Source organism: Embiotoca jacksoni, unplaced genomic scaffold (assembly GCF_022577435.1).
Source record: "Embiotoca jacksoni isolate LCO1_2020_lvr unplaced genomic scaffold, fEmbJac1.0.p SCAF_21, whole genome shotgun sequence".
NCBI classification, from domain to species: domain Eukaryota; kingdom Metazoa; phylum Chordata; class Actinopteri; family Embiotocidae; genus Embiotoca; species Embiotoca jacksoni.
Genome location: NW_027185352.1, coordinates 6,323,113 through 6,342,984, shown reverse-complemented (window position 1 = coordinate 6,342,984; position 19,872 = coordinate 6,323,113). Strand labels below are relative to the sequence as shown.

At 41.6% G+C, this 19,872-nt stretch overlaps 1 protein-coding gene across 1 annotated transcript; it reads left to right on the top strand.

Annotated features, from left to right (window-relative positions):
* Positions 1–2,330: 2,330 nt before the first annotated feature.
* Positions 2,331–15,769, top strand: LOC138202717 (protein mono-ADP-ribosyltransferase PARP12; the record flags this gene model as incomplete). The annotated part of the gene is made up of 13 exons (XM_069156980.1): positions 2,331–2,415; positions 2,626–2,812; positions 3,691–3,826; positions 4,798–5,635; positions 5,746–5,796; positions 5,894–6,020; positions 6,588–6,753; positions 8,854–8,974; positions 9,069–9,165; positions 9,329–9,404; positions 13,314–13,444; positions 13,866–14,017; positions 14,167–15,769. Coding segments are annotated over 13 exons (2,739 nt in total), but the record flags the coding sequence as incomplete, so codon positions are not given.
* Between the last annotated feature and the right edge of the window lie 4,103 nt (positions 15,770–19,872).

The following is a 19,872-nucleotide window of genomic DNA, read 5'->3' as shown; positions in this document are numbered from 1 at the left end:
TGTGTAGGGACTCCATATGAATTAACATGTTATGTAACTGGATTAAGGATCGTTGTAAAGTCCCTCTCTATTATTAGCCTGTGAGGCCTATCATACAAAAGGCGTGTAGGAATACTGCAAGAGAAAAAAATAAGATCACTTAAAACAAAAAGGATCCGTCTTTCAAGGTATTTGTTGTGAACCAGGACTGTGTGATATGGAGAAGAAGAAAAAATCTAACATTGTAAATGTTTATGACCAAATATCTCGATATTGCCACAGTATTGTAGGGATTACTGTTGCACCCATAACATTAAAACCATTCAACAGCCCAGCAGGAACTGCTGCCTTCATACGGAGTATAACATGAAGTGATTATTAATCTGACTGAGAGGTGTTGATTATTTGAATGATCATCTCTGTAGCTGTCTCTAATATTTTCTCCCTCCCATGTAAGTGAGCTGGGTTGACAAAATATTAGGAACACCTCAGTGTAGTTCAACAGCACTGCAGATTAAAACCCGTATTACAAAGAGAGGGTTTATTTTTTTTAGCTGTTTCATACTTAATGCTTTAATGGTTTTAAGGTTGTAGCTGATCGGTGTATTTGCACAATGAGATTTTTGATCATTAATCACGAGTAATGTGAATATAATGACTAAGTGGGTCAAGGCAAATAATATAACGGTGAGAAATTACATCACTTTACTGTAATAAATGCGGCCTTTAAAACCAGGTTAAAACAACAATTATCCCACATCCCGATATTCAGAGTCAAAGATGACATTGTCTCAAATTGTGATATTAATGTAATATTCATATATTGTCATGTGACTAGAGATCATTACACCACACTACATTGAACAATTTTTTTCAGCTTTTATATATATATATAGGCAATTAGGTATAATGTGGTTGTCAAAGTGAGGTCTGTGAACCTTATGGGGTCCTTCAGCTGGGTCCAGTTTTCTACAAGGGTGAAAAATGTAAAGATGGCTGTAACATTTACACTTTTACTGATTAAGGAATGCAGTCGTATCTGAATGACTATACGCTGGGAGAAATAATAAATTATTTTTATATTAACAGTGAATGAAATGACTGTGTGTATGTGCTCACACTGACCGACCCGCAGGTCAATGTCGTCACTTTGCAGTTCTCCTCGTTTCAGCTTCTTTTAGCCATTTATTTTGATTTTTACAGCTGGTAACGTTCCTGTTTTGGTTCACAGTCATCGCTGTCATTGTGAAAACACTGTAAGCTACCTGCCAAACAGCAAACAGCACAGGTTAAGTTCGCAGCTTGCTGGTTAGCACAGTAGAGCTTTTAGCAGCTAAAGACAGGCCAAATATCTACCTCATAGTTAGTGGAGACCAAAACAGACCTAAAAAAGGAGGAAATGCTGGATTTATATTGTATTTACAGATTATTGAGTCTGAATTTATATCAGTCAATTTGATGGGATGTTAACGTGTCAGTTTGTTGTATTTACAGCTTGTTCTGCTGCCCCCAAATGGGCATCACGTTTTAAACAGACTTCTCAGCTGCACAATTAGCCCTTTGGACAAATGAATTCCCACTGAAACAACTATATGCAAGCAGCGTGATAGAAAGTGTGGCTCTAAGCATCTTATATACTGCTTGACCGAAATAATAACCCCATACATTTGTACTTAACTTGGATTTTGTGATCCTGCAGGTCCGGTTTGTCTGTGAATGTGGATTTCTTTTTTTACGCCACAAAACCGAAAAAACATGAATGTTGTTCTTTGACGGCAATGAAATCTAAAGCTTCTGAGTTTCTGGTGGCAGCAGATGGTGGAAGTAGTGACAAACAAACACTTGGGCGATTTGGTAAAGAAATTGTAATTCATATGTGGGAATAAAACTATAAATGTATTGGATTTAATGTTTCCACTCAAACACGAGGAGCTGTGGGCAGGACCCCTTCTGTTCCAGTTTTCTAGCAGGTGGGTCTGATAGATGAAGATTACAGTAATCGGATTTTTAAAAAGTGGTGAGTGTAATCTCACACACCCACTGTAAAAACACAGTGATCAGATTACAGACACGTACAGGGAGGTGTGCATGCAGAGAGCTTTCAGATGAATGAATAAGAATAATTATTGTGTCATTTGAAGTTTATAATCATTACCAGTTAATATGACCACAAATGATTTTTGCTGTTATTTCTATTTCATTTTATCTGTAATATTTTAGTGTTTTATTAATTGTCACTATTTGTAGAAAACGTCTGCTATCAAATTATACTTTGACTCTATAGATATATTTTCCTGTCATGTATTGTGTTGTACGTTTCAGGTGTAGCAGAAACCTCTCCCGTCATATGAATCGAGGCCTGCGTGAAGTCATACAACACGGTGACGCCCCCAAGCGGAGAAGAGCAGCGTTGCAGCATTAAACCGGTTAAAAATAGTTAAGTTTCGGTTTCCAAACATCAGAAATGAAACTGAACCGTTCCTCCTCCCATGATCTCAACAAGCCCTTCGTCAGCCGCTGTATCGCCTCGCAACTGGACGGAAGGAGGAACAGCCTGGAAAACAATGGACTCCGAAATCTTAAAGTTCATCTGCGCCAATCATGGAGCCGTCGATACCATTGAATTGATGTGTAATCTCTTCCCAGGCGATACCGGGAACGTGTCGGAGGTCATTTCTGACCAAGAAAGGTTTGTGTCGTGTTTTCCAAACGGACAGCCGAAGGTGGTGGCCCGGATCAAGCTGAGGCTGTGCCGGCACAAAGACTGCGAGGGAACATGCAGAGGGCTACACCTGTGCAAAAACTACCTGTTCAGTGGATCCTGTCACTACAGGTAAATAAATACGCTGGTTTATAGTAAAGTGAATTATGCAACTGGCCCGCCAGCCTGAGGCCGAAGTTTGACAGGTCCTACAGAAATATGTTCCAATTGACATTTATTGTTGCAATTTTAATTATTATCCCTTTCTAATTTGTTTACAAAGTACCGTAACCGTAACAGTTTGTTATTTGAATAGACTGTAGTATCCGATTTAAAGGCCTTGGCACACACGGTGCGTTCAAGCACTGTTGGGAATGTCGGACGTGTCACTGGCGCTTCCGTCATAAAAACTAACCCGGATGAAATATGGACTCTCTATCTTCACGGGTTAATTTAACAACAGCCGAAGTCTGGTTTCCCTGTATGTGGCTTCAGAGTGAGAATAAAACTGTTGTAAGGAGGAACATGCTCTGGTTTATATTGAGTGGAGAGTTAGCTGCCGCTTAGCTTAGCACAAACACTAATAACATTATTTTATATGATATTTGTGCTGTTACAAATGTATTCATACATACATGTTGTTTATATCAGGCTACATTCATACAAACATGAAAGTGTAATTTAGCTCCTACTGCCCTTACTATAGGCAGGAAAGCATTTAAACACCCCCCCTCCCCCCAACTCCAAACAATTACTTAAAGCTGGACATTTATCACGTTTTTGATATAAATACTGTATTCTGTCTTTTACAATCATTTGCGTCACCGATTTCTGTTTTAAAACAGTGGCACTATGTAAGAACTGATTTTTGTACAAGTAAACCTTTGTATTTATTTTACAAAGTGTCCTTTAAACTAATCTGAAATGGACTATATCAATATTTGTATTTGCGTATGACCAATCAAAGTCCCGACTGAGCTCTGTGGATTGTTGTTGTGTTTTTTTAACAGGGGGAACTGCTGCTTCTGTCATGACCTGAACTCTGACTACAATCAAAGCAGACTGAGAGAGCACAATCTGGAGAGTCTGAGCCGGGCCGAGCTGTGCACGCTGCTGCTGCAGAGCGACTTCTCACTGCTGCCTGCTGTAAGTCTGGCAAAGTAGTCGGGTAGTTTTCATTTGACTTCTTTTGTTACCACTTTTGCATTTATTGAGGATGTAAACAACAAAAATAAAGCCACATTTGCTACAATCACTCATCTATACACCTACATTTTGTATGATTGTTCTTCCGATATTTGTAATTGACCATACCTGCACGACCCTCAACCTTCATCATCATACACGGGTCTGTGTGTTTAGAATTTTGGTCTTACGTTACCCAGGTTGCCAGATCGTCTTTGAAACACGGCATACACTCGCAATCCGCACACCACATGTAATTTCAATCTAAATGTCATTACAACATGGCAATCCACAACCCGGTCCAAATGCAGCTTCTCTCTGTGCAGGCAGTTTGCACAAACAGAGACGATGTGAGAAAGATGTCCTGTCAATTCTAACTTTCTCTCTGACAGATCGTTTGTCTGACTGCTGGTTAACGTGTTGTCTTAATGGGCTGTGTTTTAGTCATCACAAACAGAAAAATATGTAAAAGAGAACAGCTTTATTGGGAATTTGGCTGCATAATGCAGAACCCGTGAGCCCCCACCGCCCCGAAAAAAAAAATCTTCCGAAATTGAAATATTGGCAGGTGTGTTCATCTACTAGCACCTAACTTTCTGACTGTGAAATATGTTTTGGCAGTAAAATATCTGCGAAAAGAAAAGGAATGAAAAAAATGTAATTACTTTAGAGCTGTTTTAGATCTTACTATTAAAACCTTTACTCCAAAGTTGGCTATTATGAGCACTTTCAGTTTATTAAATACAGGTCCTACCAGATCAGACAAACAACATAGGTGTGTCTTCTCATTTGGCACATTTTCTATCACGTGTTTCAATCAATGCACACTGATGTCAAGTTTGGTCTGTCGTTCTCCCTCACTACACATTACTGGTTTGACTAACGAACATCTCAACATGTCGGGTTTTTTTTCCCCTTCCTCCCTCTTCCAGATATGCAATGATTACAACAACGGTGACGGAGAGTTCGGTCGGTGTAAGGAGGGTCACGATTGTGAGAGACTCCACATTTGTGAAAAGGTCGTGGTCTGCGACTGCAGCTGCTTCCGGAACCACAACTTCACTGCTCCACAGCTCTTAAGAAACCTGCGAAAGAAAGCCATTCCCAACCACCTCTTTCACACCTTGAGGTTTATTTACGCCAACAGACAGGCTTTGAGGGTCGCCGGCATCGGGGACGACCGGGCCCACCGGGGAAACCGGGGCAACCGGGGTGGCCGGGGCGGCCGGGGCAACCGGGGCAACCGGGGCGGCCGAGGCGGCCGGGGCGGCCGGGGCAACCACCACCACGAGTACTACAACTCCTCCACCGGTGAAGGAGAGCAGTGCAACAGAGGGAGAGGAAGAGGTGGTTACCGGGGCAACAGAGGCAACAGCGGAACCACAGAGGAGGCACACGGCCTTATGCCAGAGCAACGAGCCTCTTCCCTCAGTGACTTCCTCGCCAACATCGACAACTTGGATCTGTACAGCAGCGGCGGACCGAACGCGGGCGACGATTGGCAGCAGCAACTGAACTCTTCCAACAGCGACGTCTCCACTGCTGCCAACGACACCGACGCGAGCAGCGAGAGCGGTGACGTCAGGAAACGGGTACGGCATCGGAATAGGAATAAATCTTCAGAGGCCGTCAGAGGGAGAAGCGGCTCCAGGGGAAATCGAGACAACTACCAACACCGAGAAAGAACCCGCTCCCCCAGTGACATTTTTGCTGCTGTCAATGGTGCAACCGGTGACGACGGGTCATACAGGAGACAAAGACCTGTCAGAGGTAGATCACAGCAGCACTGACAGCTTTCATGGGAGGATCAAATATAACCGTTGTCTCTTAAAAACTACAAAATGTGAACAAAAACTGTTCTCTTCTTCTGTTCCTTTTAGATAAAAACGAGATATGCATGTACTTCATCAAAGGATATTGTAAACACGAGGGTGAGTAATTAGTCACATATCTTTGTTCAAGACAGCAGTCAGGAAACATTTTGTGTGATCAGGTGTCATTGTTATTATTTCTTCCATGTGTTCTCAGAAAAATGTTTTAGAGCTCACGACAAGATGCCGTACAGGTGGCAGGTCCAGGAGGGGGACCAGTGGACCGCCCTGCCTGGTAACGAGACAATTGAGAAGGACTACTGTGACCCCAGCAACACCTACAGGTGACACCAGGCGGGATTGTAATTCTGTGAAGAGTTTGTTCCTCAACCCAACCAGCTCCAGGTTTTTGCTTTAACATAACTAATCTTAATCTGAGACCTACATTTAAAGCTTCTGCTTTGGTCGATTACAGCACTTCTGCTCACGTATAAGGAGTTAGTGTTGTATTCCTCGAATGCTGCTCACAAGAGGAAGAGTCATCAGCAGTGAGCCACTACAGCCCGAAATACCTGGAAACACTGGATCCTGTCATAGACCGGATAATAAAATGGACATGTAGTATTCAGGTCTGAGGACTGAAGCTAATACGGAAACAACTTAAAGTTCAATACCACCGAGTGCCACTGCGGGCGGGCTCACCTCTAATAACGACCCAGTTAGATTGAATTCAGGAGCATTTTGTTATGTTTCCATCCAGAACTGGTTTGTAGGTCAGCACATAAACCAGAGAGGTTTGAAATATTCATCTGGTGTTTCAGCCATCTGATGTTTTGGTAGAACCCAACAGATGACTTGCTTCTTACATGACATGAGATTGAATTGTGTGTTTCTCTTTTTGGGCTCTTCAGTAGCGGCAGCCTTCGCGTGCATTTCGACACGATGACCAGCGGGCCGAACAAAGTGCGACGACTCTCCACCCTGAACTCTTTGATTCAGCCGAACTACATCCAAACCACCGAGTGGGTCTGGTACTGGGAGGATGAGTCTGGAAAGTGGAACATGTACGCTTCAGATGTGAGTAACTTCAGACATGATTGTACTCGTGTTTATTTTGTATATTGGACATGAGACAACGCCAGGAATCTTCACTGAATATGTCACTTTAGAGCACAACTCAAAATGCACAGTTCACTCTACATTCACATTCAAAATATTATCAATTGGAGACAGAGCAGCAAAACAAAACACCCGTAACTAATGTGGGAAATTAAACAAATATTTGAGGGGCAACTTTTGCCTCCACTTTCTAAAAAATTAGGGTGTTTCCAAAATCTTTGTGCGCCGTTTATATTTATCTAACGTCATTTTCCAGTCACATATTTTGCACTTTGTTTAAAGAAAACTGCTTGTGACATGTCACGTGACTTTGACCAACAAAGGAAATTTTAGCCAACTACATAGAAGATATCAAGATGTATATTGTGAATCGGCGTTCACCCTAAAAGTCTAAAAATATTGCATCACGCAGTCCGAGTCAGCGTTCTCTAATAAAAAAAAAATTATTTATGAGGAATTGATGTCTTAACTCTGCAGCTGAACTCCACAAAGCATGTTTGCTGTTACAGAAGCTAATCAAGGCATTTTTTTTACTGACCTTTGTGACACGATCAAAGTTTCAAGTCTTTGATCCCAGCAACGCCTGTCACAAAACTCGTGTAACAGTAAAATAATTCCTAACACTGTAGATAGCAGCGTGAATTCACGAACAGTGGACCAGCCTGAAAAAAATGGCAGCAGCAGACTTTCATTGAAAATATGCACACTGACAGCATGTCTCAGCAAGCAAGGCTGGTGGAGCTGATTCGGTCTAAAAATGGCCGCTGTACCTCCGATTCAGTGACATTTAGGAGGCTTATGAACACTTTGAAATCTCACCCTGCTCCGATGACAACTGTTTTTAAATTCTAATACATGTTGCTCATGATAAGAGGGAAGGGAGGCTGTCAGATATTTACTCTGACGGGAAATTAACAATGTGATATTGGTCTTCTGATGCCATGCTCCACTGTGTCAGCAGCAGTAATTACGGAGCAGTCGCCGATTCTGCTTTTAATTTAAAGGGACAGAAGTTTTAAAACACTCGCATCACACCATGACTGAACTTCCCACTTCATTCTTCCCACTCACGGTCTACTGAACCTGCGCTGAACTGACGACTGCATGTTTACATAACACTCCTTTATATTCTGTTTTATGTTTTTTAGTTTCTTTTTCGCCGCTGTACTGTGTTGCTTAAGCTGCTAGGCATACAGCTCATCATTAAAGTTTAAATCTGATCTTTCATGGGTGTATGTCCACACACACACACAAATCTAAAGAGACAGCGAGGCCGCCACGCAGCCTTTGCACGCAGCTCGGGCATCTCTGAGAAAAGATTACCTGCTGTGGTGATTTTATCCAGATCGCACAAATCTGAGTTTGTCACGCTTGTATTGGACTGTTGATTTTTCTTTTTTTTTAAGTTGAAAGGCTTCACTCTTTAACTTTAAAAGCTGAACCCTCCTTAACAGTTTATCTTTTGTCCCCAAGGTTTACACTTTCAGATCGTTGAAGTTACAGATTTCAGACTTTCAGAGCAGCATGTGAGCACAGAGGCAGTGCTTGAAGTGGAAGAAGTAATCCCCTTATTCAAGTGTTGATGTGTATATCCTTATCAGAAGTATTACTCTGAATTTCTGCAGTACATAAAAGATACTAAGAGATATTTCTGAAGTTCACAACATAAATGTATTTAATCAAGGGGACAATCATTTCAATTATTAGAGTAAAAAATGGGGTCAAAACCTAGTATGTGGCTGTAGTGTATAAAACACTAGAGGGCTTTTGATTTGACATTACAGCTTTTAATTTGAAACGGATACAGGAAGTTACATCATTTGACCGGTAATAGTGACTTCAGCCATTTTCCCATGTGAACTCATAAGAAACAATAGACAATTAGAATGTATAATGTGACTGGATATTTGATGGTAGTATAACTTTAGTAGATTTAAAGCTTCTGTTGCCAATCATTTTTTTGCATATCAACTAGCCGGCTTGAGGATGCTCATTGGTCGTCCGACACTGTAGATTTGATGTGAGGCTAAAAATACATTTACTTGTCTTGTGTTGCAGATTGGTGCACACAGCCCGGCCGACATGAACAGTGCAAAGCTGGAGCAAAAGTTTCTGGACAATGATAAAGATGTGGTGGAGTTCACCGCTGGTTCTCAATCATATTCACTCAGTTTCCAGGGTAAACAAACACCATCGAAATGATTTCATTTTACAGCCTTCTCCATTTTGAAATAGAAAGTGGTATCATGAAGTTCAACTTTCTTTCCCCTTAGACATGATACAAACAAACAATCGCTACACTACTAAGAGGCTTGTGAGAAGACGGCCTCGCTTTGCCTCTGCTGCTGATGTTAAAACAAGGAAAGTGAGGTACGGTATCCCAAACACAGGCGCTTCAGAAAGTAATCAGTAATCAACAATGACAAAGTGAAAACGTGTTTTTAGAAATTTTATGATATTAAAAGTAAAAAACGGAACTTATATTTACTTATATTCACCATATATTTCTCCCAACTCTTCCTCTCACCGGAAGGCCTCTGGGTCAGCAGAATACCACCCCTATACCAGAGCACTGGGACAAGACACGGCTCCCTCAAACTGGATTCTCGGTATTGTGAATACACCACGCACTCAAACTGCATGATAAAAATAATTTAAGAGTCTCTGCTTTTTTTTTTTTTTTTTTTTTTTTTTTATAAGCATACCTCATGTTTAGCTCAGTTATGGCTCTCCCCAATGAAGCCACTGTCCCTGAGTGCTCCACCGTGGTGTACTGGCCATTGGGCAGACTAGGACAAGTACAAGTGAGCTGTGGACCGTCCAGAAAGTCCATGAAGTTTGTTTTGGCCCTCCGTGTGCCTTTCATTCAGGGTGCACATGAGAGTGTGCTGCATGCGGTATGGTCCCAGCTCATGAGTCCTGGACTGACTGTCTTTCCCAGTACACTTCTGGTACCCCATAACGACTGCTTGCTGTATTAAGTTCGAGCAAGTACATGTGTATCCCAGAGGATTACTGGTACCTGTGAACGTGTATTGTGAAGTGATGTCACCATGTTTCTAGGATGGCCTATGTTTTGTCACTAACTTTCCTGCCAAGTACTACATTTTAGCATGTACGGCATTTGCTTTTTTTTTTTACGGTGGAAACAGAACAGCAGAAAATTTGAATTGTATATTTAATATCTGACAGGATTCGTCCATTACCTTAAGTCTGCTGGCATAATATTAAGTAATGGACAAAATAATCTATATAAATCTTTAAAAAAAAATTATTTCTTGCTCATGTTAATGTTTGTTTGCATGCATGTCTTGTTTTTGTGTTTTCCTCCTGACATTATTTTTTAAATTTTATAACCACTAATTATTATGGAGAAATAAATAGCGTGGGTGGTATTGATTTTTATTTTTTTTTCAGAATGGGTGATGTACATTAAAATATCATCAAATACCTGAAGTTTATGTTGATATTTACCAAAACATTCAGTGGCGGTCATAGAGGGATGTTACAGAGGGACACGTCTTTCACTCAGAAATAAACTTTGGCAGAACTCTAGACAAACATACAAAAGTTTCCGTGTAGTTGTTTTCTTCAGCTGATTTCATCGCCCACCGCTGGAGGTCAGAGAAAACAAGTCAGTCGGCTGCTAATTAGAAGTGTGCTAGCGTCACCTGGACGTTTTTGTCTTTGCTAGCAGAACAAACAAAAAAAGGCAAGTAAAAGGTTTGATGAGAGAATCTGAAGCTTGTCAGAGCTCAACAAATCAGACTATTTTACCAACCAGGAAACGAATCCAAAATGTGCCAGTTATCAGACGCCAACCAGAGGCAGTCCTCTCTTCTGTCTCTTTCCAAAGGAAATTCCTCACTCGGCTATGAAATTATGCTTTTCTGAAAATGTTTAAGGAAAAAAACCACTGAAGGGAACTAAAAGCTTTTTTCTGCACCTACATCTATCACTGATCAATCAATCCTTTGGGTTTTTGCATCTTGTTTAATACTAAAGTGTCTTATGTTTTATGAATCTGCAGAGCCTCTGCTAATTTATTACTCAGTTCATACGAAATTATCACAATTTATCAAACTTATTGGTCTAATTTCTGAAGTAGGCTCCTCGGGTTTATAGTTTGATACATATAGTTACAAAGGATTCAGTTATATGACAAATGAAATCTATCCATACCTGGAGCTTTTTTTAGATGCAAATGCTTAGTTTTTTTTTCCTCAGATACGTCTGAACCTTGAATTTGTTTTCTTTCGTCGGAAAGTTGTTTGGATTTGATTGCGTCCAAAAAATAGAAGTTGGATCTTACAACTATATTTTTTTTTTCTAATTTATATAGATTGAATGATTTAACTGTTTTAATCATTAGTAATCACATTTATTCCCTTGCCTTTGTAAATGTTTGTTGATTTCACTAGTAAAACTGCTCAGCTCTTACCCGACCTCAATGCCATCCAATAATATACTTTGTTTGAATTAGATCTTTAATTACTGGCTCTCTCAGACAAGATCCATTCTAACTCATAAGGATTTTTTTTATCAGACTTCTAAAAGCCGGCAATATTTCTTTGTTTTAGCCCAATCTTACAGTCTAATTCAATTGTGTCTTTGCTCTTTGCTACTATCTTTCTTCTAATGTTCCCCCTAATGCATCCCAAACCAAATATCAGGAGATGGTTAGTCCATGCTTCCTCCTCACACTTAAATATCCTCTTTTCTCTCCTTTTCTAAGCTTTTCTATCTCGACTTCATCTCCTTAACTCAAATTTATGAAATCTCCATACATCCAACTCTCAAAACCACACACCGTTTCCGCTTCTTATCACGGACACGCGCGTTAACCTACGCACTCCCGCACAGCTGGAAGTATTCATCAAACACTTCAGAGGCGTTTTATCAAACAAAATAAGAGTCGACCTAATGGTAAATATTTAACTGGTTCCTCTATATGAAGACTTTTAAACAAAAAGCGCTCCACCTTGTGGATGATGTGCAGCTATTAAATTTGTCAGTAGCAAAGAAGTACAATGAGGATCCTTGCAAACCAGGCGCAATATGGTTTGTTTTGGAAAAAAGTGAAATATTTGGTTATCATTCGATGTTATGTACTTGTGCATTAGAGACAGATTATATCCTTATCCATTAGTAACAGGGACACTTGTTCATGGCTTATGTGAGGATAGCTGCAGGGAGAAACAGTTTCATAGGCTGCTATTGTATAACCAAGGTTGCCTCACCTTTCTGCTTTCCTTTAATGGAGGGGGAGGGATACATTTTGACCTTGCTCTTTATTCTTTGTCCTGTCTGTTTTGACGGTGACATTTTGGTCCCACTTGCAAGTGGGAATATTTACAAAGGGCAATCAAAAAGTTCAGACTGTTCCTGTTGCTCACAAACTGAACGTAGCACAGTGATGTGGATGGAGCAGGGTGCAGCTATGACCTTCGTGAGGAAGTGACGTAGCTTGATCAGCACCTGGGTTGCACGTTGTTGTGATTTCACCATGGACTGGAAACTTGAGCAGGGAGCACACATCAAATTTGGTGTCAAACTTGGGAAATCATTAATGCAGGAACTTGAAATTCTTCAGAAATGTTCCTCTCCAGTACCAGTAGAAGTGGCACCAGGTTAGAAGCACAACTAGGTGGGTTTTCTCTGACATACGTGGGATTGTGCACCATGAATTCCTCCACTAGGGTCAGACTGTCAGCACTGAGTTCCACTGTGATGTTCTGAGGCATTTGAAGGGACAAAAATGTGCACAAACAACTTGAACAGTGGCGTGATGGTACTTGGGTTCTCCAACGTGACGATGCTCCCGCTGACAGCACCATCAAAACCACTTGTACTCCCTGTGACTTCTTTCTGCTCCCCAAAAATGTAACGCAAAAACCCGATGTGACTCTCTGCGCAGGTTTCAGATCCATTGTGAAATCACAAATGCGCATGAACCAATGGTCACGAAAATGTGTGTTACTCAGGTGACGTTGATAAAGCGACAGAATTGAAATTCTCAGAGGTTATGACTTCCCCCTCCGTCTACGTCACGGTGCTGCACTTCGTTCGCATGCAACAAAAACAGTCTCTGAACTTTTTTGATCGCCCCTCGTATTGTGGACTTCCAACGGCATTGGTAAGGTAACAGTGCATTCAAATAAATAAATGATTTCTATTAACTCAAAGAGGCTGTAATTAAATATCCCTTAGCTATGAACTGGTGATCATAGTGAGCTATGAAGCACTTCAGACAAGTATTTCCCTCGGCGGTTGGTCGACACCAAAACAAAGCAAAAAAAAAGGGGCGTTTCAAAACAAAATGAATACTAATGTTGCTCCCTCGCTTCTGGTTGTTTGGATCTGCAACCAGTTTCCATATCACCTCAAAAAATGATGATACATCAACGGTGACGATCACAACTTGTTACCGCTGCCTCCAAGTAACAAAAAAAAAAGAAGAAAATCAGCTTCTGCAGGTGATTGTGACTGAAAATGTTCAATGTTTTTGTGTTTTCCAGCGAATTCCCCTCCAGCGCACCTCAGAAGAATTCAAGCAGCTTGAAGCTCTTTTCCGTAAAACAACGATGGGCTTTGATGTCGTCCAAATTGAGAGGATTCAGAACAAACCTCTGTGGGAAGTCTTTCAGTGGTACGTATGAGATTTTCATGTGTTTGGTCTGGAAACTTTTCATTCAATCACTTATTCGTCTGATAGGTTGTGTGATTAACTCATAGATCGTTAACTTGGTTATCATTAGATCAGTGCAGGTAACCACCACTGTCTGATTAATAACTTAGACTGTGTCACTTTTTTAGATCAAAGTAACACATTCCTATTCTTGGATAAGGAATTTTTGGTGGTTTTGTTGCTACAAGTAGCTTTTTGCAGTTAATAAAAACAAACTTTATGACTTTTCTCTACTTTTTCGACTGCTATGCAACATTTTAGTATTTAGCATTACCCAGCAGTTACCACTTTTGGCCACAGAAACTCGTACAGCTACATAGTTTCATGACATCTGCACACATAGCTGTCAGTTTGATCGCAGTTTTCTAATTTCTTTCTGAAGGCAGAAGAATCAGATGAAGAACAAGAATGGAGGTCGCGAGGTGACTGAAAAGAAGCTTTTTCATGGCACTGATTCCAAATATTTAGATGCCATCTGCCTCAACAACTTTGACTGGAGAATCTGTGGAACTCATGGAACCGCTTATGGCAAAGGTGAGCTGAAGAAATATTCCTCCTGCGCTACTTAGTGTATTAAATTTAGACCGGCAACAACAAGTCAATTAATCATTTAGTTGATTGACAAAAAATGAATCGCTAACTATTTTAATAACTAGATTATTCGTTTTTGTTTTCAAATCCAGGTAGTTACTTTGCCCGGGATGCCAAATACTCCCACAACTACACCGGTGACACTGATGTCAAAACCATGTTCATCTCACGGGTGCTGGTGGGAAGCTACACCAAAGGATCCTCCGACTACCGGCGACCGCCTTCCAAGGACGGCGGAGACATAAACTTCTTCGACAGCTGCGTCGACAACACTTTGGACCCCTCCATATTTGTTGTGTTTGAGAAGCACCAGATCTACCCCGAGTACCTGCTGCACTACAAGACCACACATCTGCTCGTGGACTTGCACAGTGCTGCGCCAGTACCGGCACCGAGACCGGTACCGGCAACAATAACCACACTGCCACCGAAACCAGCCATAGCACCGAAACCAGTTATCCAACCCGGCACGTCATCTTATCCATACAGCACAGTATCCTCCCGATCCAGCTCATCACTTTATCAAAGCAGATCATCGTCTTACCAACCCAGCACCCCTTCGTACTCGTCCCAACCCAGCACCCCTTCGTACTCGTCCCAACCCAGCCAGTACTCACCAAGACCAGCAGCAAAGAAGCAGTCTGATTCCTGTGTCATTGCTTGATGATGGTTTAATAATATAACAGTTGATGGCGCTAACACACCAGTCAGGTACTTTTAAATCTTTTCACGTTTAATTTGAACAAAATCAATGAAAAAAAACAATGTTCAAGTCACACGTTTCCATTTGTCGACTTTAGTTTTTCTTGATTGACAGGGTGCTGAAGAACAGACTTACGGAATCACAGATGTTGAAGTGTAACATGAATAGATTTTAGAAACGGTCCGTGTCGTAGAAAAAAGTAAAGATGAAGGTCTCTGTGTCAGTTTAGATGATTAAAAAGCCATAAAAGTCTTGTAGTGACTTGACCGAGATGCTGACGGCCTACACGGTGCTGCCAAACCAATCACAGCTTGTAGTTTTTAACAAGCTGGACTTCTTCGGAAGGTGGTCGCAGGGACTAACGAATGGAAACGGGAACATAAACATACAATGGTATCCAGAGCAGTGTGTATGACACAGGCTGCCTTGTGTTTGCAAAAGCCTGAAAAAATAAAGGGAAAAAACAACAACTCCGGGTTGCACAAAGGTGACAGCATGGTGGGTTGTCAACTTCAACCTATCTTTTACTTCACCAAGTTGTGCACTGAAGAGCTCTCTAAGACTCTTATTGGTCAGAGTTGCTGACACCTTGTGGAAGTTGTGATATAACGTAAAATAATGTCAAATAAATTCGACGGCAGAACCAGATGTGGCATCAGTTTGTCGTGAAATATGATACAAAACAGTATAAATCGACAAATTGTCTTTACCGATTTTCATCACCAACCTGTAGGGGGCGACAACAGATCTTGTGGACATTCTGGTATGAAAAGCTTCATTCACAAAATGTAAACAAGGCTTCAGAGTGTGTGATGGCTGATTTGTTTTATACGATGTTTAGGGAGGGGAGTTATTGATCATTTAAATCACCACTTGCATATTTTGTGTTGAGTATCATTCATTGTTAGAAAACAGAAAAAAACAAACACTGCATTCATTTGTAAGCACTATTGATTTTATGCTTTCAAAATAAAAGTAAGATCCACTTTAAATGCAGATTAACGCTGTTTTATGTTCAAATTCACATTTCATTGCTTTTTAGTGTCGAAGCTGCAATTCTCTCTGTTTCTCTGCAGGTCTCTTAAGTGAATTGAAAATACCACCAGCAGTCAGGTGGGACCTCTTAGTGAAATGAGGCAGGGCATGAAAAATTATCAATATGGCTGCTGGTGCTTCCTGTGACATCATACATTAGTCCTGCATTTAACCCACATCCCCCCCCCCCCACACACACACACACACACACACAAGCAGCTCTTATGTTTCCTGCAGTATGAATGTGAATATGTTTGCATGTTAAGGTGGGATTTCACTGGAGTGATGTCATGCACATCATTTTTTTCCCTGTGATTTGTACTGTTGTATATTCAACCTTAATTCAACCTTAATTTCTTCAAAACCTTTATTTGTACCAAAGAGACTTTTTGCACAATTACAAAACTATTTATCGTTATGTTATGTTATGCTTTTTTTTTAATGTTCTCTGATCTGGCAACCTGTCATGGCCTCACCTATTTCTTTGTGAACTACTGTTTTGAAGCGTTGAGTTTTACCTTTTGGCAGTTTTTTGGAGCCAGAAGTGACCACACTGGGGAGGAGCGAGGTCTGGATCTGAGAAGCCAGTGACGCTATGCCCGCCCACCTTTACTGGAGACCTGACTGCATCCCACACATGTCAATCAAACCAGGTACGCGTTCACAAAGGTGGGGCAGGTGTTAAGTCACAGTAACCCTAACCTCTGACCCTTGACCTTCTGGCTGTAGCTATCACCGTCATGGGTGCATAACAATCACTAAAAATAAATTGGCTTGGTTCAGACCAAATTTTGAAAATGAAAGAGATTCATATTAAGCGTTATCACATGTACCCTGAACAGGTGACAGAGAATTATTAACTGACTCTGCAGTTGCCCTTATTTTCCATTGAGCGTTTTAGCTTCTTTTAGCTTATTGTTTTGGATTTTCCTCACCATCTTTTGTACACTTGTTTGCTTTAATCTCACAATATGACATTTTTCCAGAGTTTTATGGCTCCATTGTGTCCAGCCAGAACACCCTGGGTGACAGTTACCCGCTCAGCACTAAATGTCAGACGGACAAAGCTGCCAGCTCGCTGTAGAACATAGTGAAGCAGTTTACGACTGAAGAAACAGACGTTTCCCTCAGAACTTGTTGGAGATCAAAACGTGGAGATAAAAGGTGAGTGAATGTCAGACTTACAGTCTCATGCTGCCAGTTCTGTAAATGAGCTGGAACCTGGCGGCGCCTACAGTTTCTGGTGACAGTGGTGTTTTGGTGAAGTTGTTCACGTTCTGAATGAATTGAAAAAAATGGTTTAACCTGATGCCAGCTGATTTTATATGTTTTTAATTCATTCAATGTTACATCAGCGAAAACTTCTGTATAATTTGAGTTTAGAGCAGTTAGTATAAATGATAACAAGACTAATATGAGAGGATTCAGTCGTGGTGGACTGACAGGTTTGCTGCACATTATTAATTAAAAGCACTTATTGCCCTTTGGTTTAAAACATGTCTGTTTTTTTTTGTTGCATTATAAAAAAGACAAACACCTCTGACTGTACATTAGATCACAAAGAGACGGTTCCCAGGGCGAGAATAGATTCCTCTTGTCACCGCCGCTGCATCCATTTAACCGCCGCCCGTGCTTCATTACGCGTCAGCTGCCCATTAAGCTGGAGCTGTCCAATGGGAAATGCAGCTGTGCCCTGCAGGATGCAACAGCCCACCCGGTGACAGTAAATATCCACTGACATTAAGCAGCCTAAGCAGCTACTTCCTGTCTGATGCGTGCCCGCGGCAGGCTGCTGTGGCTGTTATTTCCTGGTAGGCTGTAGCTGCATCCTCCAAAGCCGGCTGCCGGGAGCTTCCGCCCTCCGTATATGGGGAAATCTGGTTTTCCTGCATTGTACGAGCTTATGAATTAAACATGACTCCCTTTGTTCATGTGCACCCCTCCTGGTGTTGGAGATGTTTATGTTTCTGCTGAGTCACGGTGGTTTCGTTCCAGCCGATGCGAGAACGCCATGGCTGCAAAACCCCAGGGTGAGTGGAAGTGAGTCAGATCTTTATTTGGCCCGAAGCAAGAGAAGTTTTTGTTGAGTTTCAGAAAATGTTTGTGGTGAATTCAGTAACAGCTGCGGTCAGCAGATTTACTGTACGTGCAGCCTCAATAGATCAATAACGAACCTATTGATCAGCTGCCTATCAAAGGTGTATGATAGCAGCTTGTAAGTCTGTGTCTCTTCTATGGTCTTTGTTACTGTGTTTGTCTTTTTAAAGCTTTCAGAGATCCTGCTGGGTCGAGAGTTCAAGGTCAAGTATTCCCACTATGTTTATCCTCTGCCTTCTGACCAAGCGGCAGCCGACAGCGACGTCACCCATCCGTCTGCCCGTTCTGAAGCCTCGAAGTTCGCCTGTCACCATCTTACAATTTTGGAGCCAGAAGTGAGCATATTTTGGGCGAGCCGGGGAGGAGCGAGCAACCTGACTGCACTACAGGCCTGTCACTCAAACAGACACGCCCCCAAAAACCCAGCTCTTGAAGATTATTTTATAATACTTGACGGGATTATTTTCAGATAGACGGCCAGAAAACAAACAACAAAGTGACTTTAACCAACAATACCGAAATAACTTTATTGACTTCAAATTCCATGAGAGAAGTTGAATGGGAGTCTATGGAGCCGGAGGCTTTTTGGAGCAAACGTCTAGTGGCCCTCGGTGGTATTAGAGCTGAAAGGCACTTCCACATCGGCCTCATTCATCAGAGCCGGAAGCTACGAACACTTTTATATAAAGTCTACGTGCAGGACGCATGTTCACGGTGTGAACAGGCCAAAGAGAGCCGCACTAACAATACCACTGCTGTCAGATAAGAGACTACAATCCTCTGAGGCTGCACCCTCCTGCCAGGGTCTGCTCTTGTGCAGCTGCTGCATGCAGATGTGTGATGAGGTAACAACCCTAGTACTGCACTTTGGGGATGCAGTCTTTTCTTTTCTCATTTTTTTTTTCTTCGCAGCAACAGCTGTTAGATTGATGCGGGATGTTCCCGGGCCGATAAATGGATCCTCAGCAGGAGGAGACACGTCATGAATTCTCACCGACACGTTCACATGAAGCTGAAATGAATCAATGAATAAAATATACATCCAAAAGTTAATTCATGTATGTGTCTATAAATAATCGTCACACCAATGACGTTTTTTTTTTTTTTTTACCGCAGTGCAACATAAACAGTGGAATTAATTAGTTGGCATCGCAGCATCTGTGTGTGTTTGCATCCAGAGGGCTGTGAGCTGGACCACAGCTTCTCATTAAAGTGGAATTAGCCCCCACACGATGCATTCATTCACCGTTATCCATGAATTCATTAAAAGCTGTCTTAATCCGGCTTTGTGCTAATGATGCTGCCGTCTGAGACACCGACCGGAGAGTGCAAAGTCATAATTAGACTCCTCGTGTTCCTGTTATTCAGCGGACATTCTGACAGATGAACTTTTGAAGTGAAGACATGATCGAGCATTTTTTTTTTCTTTTTTTTTTATGAGATCCTGCACCTTTACGTCATCGGCCTGCAGTTTAAAGAAACTGACTTTTGACTCCACAGAAGCAAACTGTGAACAAACAGCGACTCGTGATGTTGTTGTTGCCCTCGGTTACGTCAGCGACAGCCGCGATTTGTTCTTCTTTTCCACCTGAACGCCTTCATCAGATATTTAGCTCTGCTGATAATCGGCACGACAGATTCCTCAATCTTTTCACTTTCTTCATCTGTTACTTTGGGACGAGGGTTTTACGTGGACGATTTGGCGGACACCTTTCGTTCAAGCGTTACCAGCTTGGTTAGTTTGCCACGTGGGGGCAGCAGGAAAACCTGGGAAAACAAAATGGGCTTTGCTGATTGCCCTGCGTACATATTCACGACCCCATCTGTCCCAAACATTTAGGTTTAGAGGTTTATAGTAAACCTAGAAGGAAGAGGCCGTTATCTACGACATACATGACCGGTGAAGGAGCGCTGGCCACAGGCGTACTGGACCTTCGTTGCCACGGTAACCATAATAAAACGT